The sequence below is a fragment of the Erigeron canadensis genome, chromosome 1 (assembly GCF_010389155.1).
Source record: "Erigeron canadensis isolate Cc75 chromosome 1, C_canadensis_v1, whole genome shotgun sequence".
NCBI lineage: Eukaryota > Viridiplantae > Streptophyta > Magnoliopsida > Asterales > Asteraceae > Erigeron > Erigeron canadensis.
Genome location: NC_057761.1, coordinates 21,157,027 through 21,165,293, shown reverse-complemented (window position 1 = coordinate 21,165,293; position 8,267 = coordinate 21,157,027). Strand labels below are relative to the sequence as shown.

Sequence of the window (8,267 nt, the reverse complement as noted above, 5' to 3'; positions counted from 1 at the left end):
ACATTTCATTTTCTAAATTAAACAACTTATGTATTAATTAGAAAATCCATCTTTTAAACATTTATACCGTAAGCAACAAGACTTATATAATCCATCTGGCATGGTGGCTGCGGGTTTTTTTATTTAGGTGATACAATTGTGTTTTATGTAAGGTGCACTATTGTTGCGTGGATCGTAATAAGACATGATTCGTTATGTCAAGAGTGCGGAATCCTCTTGAGATAACTAGATTGCTATTGCCTTTTGTCGATTAATGAGCAACTAAACAACCCAAGGAGATGCACAAGGCTTGTGGTTCGTATAGGAGGTCACACGAAGGAACAAATAACCTTGATTCGTGTATAATCAAAACGATTCACTAAGATCTAAAATGATTAGAAACGATTAACCTAATTCCGTAGATTAGATCTTGTATTTATACTAGTTATGTATTGGATCGTGTCGGCTTAGGCCTTAATCGAAGATTAGGCCCGAAACAATAAGCCAATCGACTTGCCTCGTGCTGACGTGAGCACGAGGTTGTTCCTTCATACTGATGACGTCAGCACGAGGGACAACCCTTTGGCTCTTTGTTTAGCTTCGTTTGGCTCGTACATAACATCCAATCATCTTTTAAGTATTCTACGACACTTATAAACCTTGATTCTATGTTCTTGTACCTGCAAAACAATATATAACACAAAAACACAATACAAAACATAAACAGATATAATATTGAAGTTCAACTGTAATCATTAAATATCAACACAAGTTCTTATTTAAATGATTACAAACATAGTTCCTAAAACGTAAACGATAATCAAATCTATGTTGTGATTGTCACAACGAATCTGCATCTACATTTTACTAGGTAGATGATGTAGCTCCAAATTGAGGCTCTGATGCCATGATAGAATTTAGAATGAGAATTGAAAAAGAATTGTTATTTATTTTGAGATGATCGTAAATACATCTTTGAGCCCCTATTTATACTATTATTTTGATAGATAAATTAAGAAATAAAATCAATTGAATTGGAGTTTTGATCCATAGCTTGTAGCCAAAGTCGAGATTTGCTTATTTTTGGAAATGATTTGATCTGATCCAATTGTTAATTCTAGCAGTTTATACGAACTTTGTTTTGAAAATTTGTAAAAATACGAATTAAGACAGGTGTGGCAGATACCGGCCTTTTTCAACTCACTGAAACCTGGTGGTGGTGTCCGGTCTTATCCTCCGTGTCGTAAAAATGCCTCGAGTTGTGCCTAGTTGGCTATGTCAACCTGAAGGCCGGATCTTAGAGATACCACACAAAGTTAGTATCCGTAAAAAATTTGCTAACCAGCAATTGAATACGTCCAACCACTTCTTGTTGGGATAAACATTTCCACTGGCTACGGTTTCCTCAACATTGGCGTTCATCAAGCATTCGAAATTTTAACCCACCGTGGAGCAACTTTGATTAGTAAAACCCAAATTAAAAAATTGATACATAATACTATTAACAATACCTTGACTTGGTTTGTGTTTGATAAGTAGTGATTGCTAAAGTGAGTTTCTGGAAATTTATCGAATAATTATTATTCTTCTTACAATAAGGCAACCAGTAGTGTTTTACAAAACTAGCAGCTTATGTAAATTGACTAGTCGAACACTTTATTTTACCATAAGTTCTTGTGTGTGTATATATATATATAAATATATATATAGTGAAAAGTTATTTTGAGAACCTTTTTTTGCGAGAACCTTTGAGAACTTTTTAAATCTAGCCCAACCGATGATTATTCTTTACATGAAAATTGTTTCTTGATTGTTTCCTTATTAACTTATGTGTAATTTTGAAGTTTATAATTGTGTGGAAGCATGGATTATCATCCGTTATACAATTATGTGGAGATTTGGATTCTTGATCACATGTGCACGAATATTGCTATGATCACATGTATGCAAGTCGATCACATGTAATTATAGCAATATTCGTGCACATGTGATCAAGAATCCAAATCTCCACATAATTGTATAACGGATAATAATCCATGCCTCCACGCAATTATAAACTTCAAAATTATACATAAGTTATTCAGAAAACAATCAAAAAACAATTTTCATGTAAAAAATAATCATCGATTGGGCTTGATTTGAAAAGTTGTCAAAGGTTCTCGCAAAAAAAAGGTTCTCAAAATTACTTTACCCTATATATATATAGGGGGACAACCAAATAAGAACAGTTTTAAAATAAGAATCGGTGAGAACACTTAAAAACTACATTTTGATACATTAAAAGTCCATAAAACTAACATAATGTATAACTAATTATCATTATTTAAGTGTTTAACAACATATTGGTATGTCAAAATCGAGAAAATCATGTTTTTTGTTTTGTGCATCCATTTTGGATGTACATTCATCAAAATTATGCATCCAACAAAAAACGTGATTTTTTTGATTTTAACGGATCAATGTGTTGTTAAACACTTAAATAATGATAATTAGTTATGCACTATGTTAGTTTTATGGACTTTCAATGCATCAAAATGATGTTTTTTAAGTGTTCTCACCGTTCTTAGATTAAGACTGTTCTCACCGGAATGTTATATATATATAGGGAAGTGACTATGGGGATGTCCCCCATCTAAGCTTAGATGGGGAACCCCTCACATTTGTTTTTTATAATCATGAAAATCATGGGGGACCATGTATTTGTTTTAGATTCAAACAAATAATAAAATTTTTGTATGTGAGAGGTTCCCCAAATACATGGCCCTCATAATTTTCATGATTATAAAAACAAAATGTGAAGGAGCCAACCTCATACTCACTTCCCCATATATATAATTTCTACCAAATACAGTAATAGGAGATATTTATATATGAGATTTTATAATCATATATATAATTTCTACCAAATACAGTAATATAGGAGAGGGGGAGGATAAAGTTAGTTCAACCAATAAAAAAAGTCCATGGGACCAGATCTGGGCCGTTGATTCTCAAGATCTGATCAAAAACACGGAAGGGTAATATGGTCCTTTTACGTTCACTAATATAGATAACAAAAATTTGTAACATTCCAACCTAAAAGCCGAATAACTGATCAACATCCCTCAGCACTGTCGACCATCGGCTTCACCACCGTCGACCGTCGACATTCATCATCTGCAACCGTCGACATCTCAATAAACACCTTCTTCTTGTTCCTCGTTAACATCAGATCCCGGCTATTAATCCTATCGGATAAATTTTGCGAATCAGAAAGTTAGGGTTCGGAATATTTTATAATTATTCCGGCTAGCGGCGTTTGGTAACACGTTCCGGAGAAATTCCGAACCGTCTTCTTCTTCAATGGTGTTTTGTTGTTCTTCAAATTTCCGGCGAAGTTTCCAATACAAATGGAAAATTTTGATGAAGAAGTTAATTCAACCGGAAACAACGGTCAATCTGAATCAAGTAAGTAATTTCTTTTCTAATTAATCTATAATTTACTATCAATTTAATATTGAATCAACTGTATTTTATTTTAATAATATATGTTGGTTAACTGATAGATTTTATTAAATATTTGTATGATCTTCAAATATCGCATTAACATGCAAAAAGAGATAATGCGATGTATATGATAACTCTGTGTTTAACTGACCTATTTTATTAAAAATGTGTTTGTTTACGATTTTAAATTTACAATTAGATGTGTCATTTGTAAGTGTTCTGTCACTTGTAAGTTACACATGTAAAACTATGTAACTTAGACATGTGTAACCGACAATAAGTAAAACTTACACATGTGTAAACTTTGAAGGTTATGCATAGGTAAGTTAGTATAACTGTAAAAAAAAAAAAAGTGTCCTGTAAGTTGATAATATAAATACAACAATATTCCTATTTTGTTACAGGTTCCTTTAGTGTATCTAGAAGAACTTCTTACAACAATTCAGGGATTTCTTCATACGATGAAGAAGATCCAGTTGTTTATCCAGATGCACCACCGGAGTTCATACCAGTTAAGGGAGATATTTTTGAGAGTCTAGAAAAATGTATTGAGATGTATGAAAGATATGCTTACCATTCAGGTTTTGACATTAGAAAGTCAATACAAAAGAAATTACTGAGTGGAATAGTGAAGGAAAGGTATCTTTTGTGTAACAAGGTAGGAAACACTCGAGGTGATACAACAAATGTTGAGAAAAGGCAGCGGACTTCATCAATACATGTTACTGGTTGCAAAGCAAAAGCTATTTTCAAGATTGTTGAAGGAAGTGACTCATATGTTTTAGATACATTTGAGCCAAGACACAATCACCAAATGGTTCCAAAAGAACATAGGCATTTATTGAAGAAATCAAGACAGTTAGGTTTTGCCGAAATGAATTTCATACATAAAGTATCCATTTCAAACATAGGGGCAACAAGAGCTCACCATATATATAGCAACATTCAAGGTTCATACAAAAAAACCCATGGGACAGTTACAGATTTCAAGAACCATAAAACTGCCATAGATTGTTATATAGGATTAGATGACGCCCAAATGCTGATTAACAAAATGGAAAACACATTACAATGTGTCAGAGGTTTTTCTTTCAATTACAAGGTAGAAGACAAAAATCTTGCTGGTCTTTTTTGGGCGGATGAAACGGCTAAGTTGAACTTCAAGGAGTTTGGAGACATTATCTCGTTTGATGCTACATATAGGACAAATAAGTAAGTGCACTTAAAATGTAAATTTTCTATTACATATTTTTACTATGTAGTTTGCAAATCTAACTATTGCGTTTTTATTAATTTAGGTACAACTTAATATTTGTACCTTTCACCGCAATTGATAACCACAAAAAAACAGTATCAATTGGAGCCGGCATGCTGCACAACGAAAAGTCAGATTCTTACAAGTGGCTAATTGAAAATTTTCTACAAGCATTTGGCAGCCAACCAAAGATGGTGGTTACGGATCAAGATCCTGCAATGAAGAAAGCAATTGAGGTTGTTTTACCAGAGTCAAGACATAGGCTTTGCATGTGGCACATTACGCAAAAACTTCCATCAAAGGTAAATGAATCTGATTATTTGTGTAGCTTTTGATATTGTTTTGTTAATTGCATCATGATAGTTATCAGACTGTTTATTACTTTTAGTGTGTTTTTATTCAAAAAAAAGTAGCATATTACTGTTAGTTTAGGATGTTTATTCCATGTTTTATGATTTTAGTAAATTTCACTAATGAATTTTGAATATCTAGGTGGGAAACGATATGTTTGAGCATTCAGATTTCAAAAAGAAATTCAATGATATAGTGTGGAATTTATCGATAGATACAAATACGTTTGAGAAGAAATGGTTTGAAATAATGAAGGAGTTTGGTTTGGACGATCATGAATGGTTTACTCACATGTATAGCATCAGATCAACATGGATACCTGCGTATTTTAGAGACTTATAAATGTCGGGTTTAATGAGGACCACATCTAGGTCAAAGAGCGAGAATTCATTTTTCAGCAACTTTACAACTGAGAAATCGACTTTGGTTCATTTTATGTTGTCATATGAATCGGCTATGGAGAAGCAAGGGAGCAGATTAGAGTTTTTGGATCATCAATCTCTTATCAAAAGAGCACGGTTTTCAACACGTGTTAATATCGAAAAACAAGCATGTGATGTCTACACGCGTGCAATCTTCCAACTTGTTCAAAATGAGATTCAAATATCCATTTATGATTGTGCTTAGATTTCTGTTAATTCAGAAGAAGGTGTTGATGTGATTTTGATTAGAGAAATAAAAGAAATGCATAAAAGAACTGCAAGTTTGTTGAAGAGGAAAAGAGGAAGAAGAAAAGGAAAAAAAAGGGTGTTAAAGAGGACGAAAAAGAAGTTGAAGATCTAAGAACTATAGAGGGAGAAGAAATTGAGGATACAAATAGAGCCTTATTTTCAAAAGATCAAGAAAATTCTGCAAGTACATCCAACAATGAAAGAGTTAAAAAGACGTTTATTTTCAAGGTACTTCTACTGTTTATAGTTTTTAAACTAGAAAAATTGTTCTTTATTCATATTATGTTGAATTTTTTTGTACATAACAGACTTTGTTGGGATTATATGTGCTGATGTGTTTAACATCTATTTTCTTTTAAGAAGGTCGTCGTTTTATGGCACGGAATGTTAATTATAGAACTCACTTAGAGTAAGTTTTGTATTGGCACTAGTTGAATAAATCTGCAGGTAGTGACTTTGGAATAAATTACATTACTTAGTTGTCTACAAATAGGTGACACCTGAACATGTGAATATGTGATCTTGCCCAAGGCGGAGAGACATTAGTTTAGTAACGTAGGAATAGGAAGGTTTATGAGTGAAGGTTTATTTGAAGTATCAGGCATTTATCTTGGATATATGAATAATAAATATGAGTAGTTGAATGAGTGTTACGATTTCCACCTTCTGAAATTTTCATATTATATTATAAAAGTGTATCATTATTTAAAGAAAAAGTTTTTTGAAGTTTAAACAATTGAACATTATTCTGCTAGTTTCAGTCATATGTTTAAATTCCATGAAAAGACCACATCTGAAATCTGGATCTGGATCCATCATATGACACTGAATAATTAATTATATCTCTGAATGGTATTAATTTGTTTGTTTTGTTGCTTGTTAAGTTGATACATAACATAGCAGATCAGACAGTTGTATGTAGCTGCAAGACATTTGAACGTTATGGCTTCTTGTGTAGACATGTCTTTTGCATGTTCAAGGCAAACGGTATTGACCAAATACCAGAAAAGTACATTATTAGGCGTTGGAGAAAAGATCTAATTCCTCCAGGAATGAGAACAAGAAGAACAAGGTATGGAGAATCAAATGAAGAGTTTGAAAGGCTAACAAATGAAGCTCATTACATTGTTGAGAATTGCATGACCTTGTTAGGAAATGATGAAGCTATGCTTTCAGCATTTGATGATAAAGTTAGATCATTAAAACGTGAGATTGAAGATGGGTTTACAAATGCTGGAATAAAGAACAAGGATAAGATCATTGAAAGTTTCTTAGGTGTGACAAAACCTGCAGAAAGAAAAATTGAAAACCCAGAAATAGAGGGATTTAAAGGTTGTGGAAGCAGATTAAAGAGTTCAAAGGAAATTGCAGTGGAACAGTCAATGAAGCATAAACGAAAATGTGCAAGTTGTGGAAGGATGACTTTTCATGACAAAAGAAATTGTGCGAAGAAAACAAAGGAGGAAGAAGAGAAAAGAGCCAAGGCTGAAGCTCTTAAAGCCTCCAAAAAGAAGTAAATTGAGGACAATAGATTTTTATTGATTGAAGCAATTTTTCCATTATTGTTTTGTAATTCATTTAAATCTTTATTTTATGTTCTACTGTTGGAAGTTAAAAACCATTTTAAGCTGTTTTTTTTCCACAATATATTAACTTTTGAATTTCATTTTGCTTATGAAGGTTGTTTTAATATTTGAAGAACAATATGTTTATGTGATTGTTTCCATTATATTATATCAGTGGCCAGATCAAGTAAAGTGTACTGATTGTTTGAAGGATACATTTATAAGTAGGTCGTCCAAAATGGTGCTTTTGCATTATGTTCTTGTGGATGGAACTGGATCAGACCTTGGTGACTGCAGAAAGTATTACCAACGCAATAAGTTTAAGAGTCATGAGTATGAGAAATTGTGTTTTGGAATCTTAAAGATTCGCCTTCTAGTCCAGTGACTGCCAATCAAAAGGAAGTCTCATCAAAAATGTATTGGTTTAGTTGGGCTTCAGAACTTTAACTTATGGACTGGTTGTGAAAGTGTACTCTATAAAAAAATTAAATTTAATATCTGTTTTGTCAATTTTTTATCAAGTTATTTGATGTATAATTGTCTGAATTGGAAAAATGTATCAAAAATTTAAATAAAAAAGTATCAACATATAAGTGTATCAAATTCCTTGGACGATAACAAAAAAAGTTGTGATTTAGGTAGTTCTTAATATTATCAAAAGAAAAAGTAAGTCTAAACTGCTACTCCAATATGAAATCCAACATGATCTTCTTAATCCGTCAACATAACGAAAAATCACCTGCACATACACAAATAAATTATAATCATCTAGCAAAACTGTAAAAACTACAACAGAGAAAAAATTAATTTATCTAATTTTTTATAGGTATTACCGGGTAATGACAATTTCCATAGTCTGCTTAACCCTTTCATCAATTTCGGTTGAAGACTTGCTCTCAAGGATTCTTCTCATAAACTCTGGAATCTTAAAATAGTCTTCAACCTCAGTTGTCACATTGT

General features: G+C 32.4%; 2 protein-coding genes across 2 annotated transcripts; both read left to right on the top strand.

Moving 5' to 3' along the window:
- Positions 1 to 3,368: 3,368 nt before the first annotated feature.
- On the top strand, positions 3,369 to 6,086 carry LOC122586842 (protein FAR1-RELATED SEQUENCE 5-like). Its single transcript, XM_043758842.1, has 4 exons — positions 3,369 to 3,426; positions 3,870 to 4,677; positions 4,764 to 5,022; positions 5,213 to 6,086. Exons 1-4 carry the CDS (start codon positions 3,369 to 3,371, stop codon positions 5,411 to 5,413), a joined length of 1,326 nt encoding a protein of 441 aa, XP_043614777.1. The 3' UTR covers positions 5,414 to 6,086.
- LOC122586833 (protein FAR-RED ELONGATED HYPOCOTYL 3-like) lies at positions 5,414 to 7,325 on the top strand. Its single transcript, XM_043758833.1, has 3 exons — positions 5,414 to 5,656; positions 5,767 to 5,970; positions 6,627 to 7,325. Exons 1-3 carry the CDS (start codon positions 5,414 to 5,416, stop codon positions 7,257 to 7,259), a joined length of 1,080 nt encoding a protein of 359 aa, XP_043614768.1. The 3' UTR covers positions 7,260 to 7,325.
- The last annotated feature ends 942 nt before the right edge of the window (positions 7,326 to 8,267 follow it).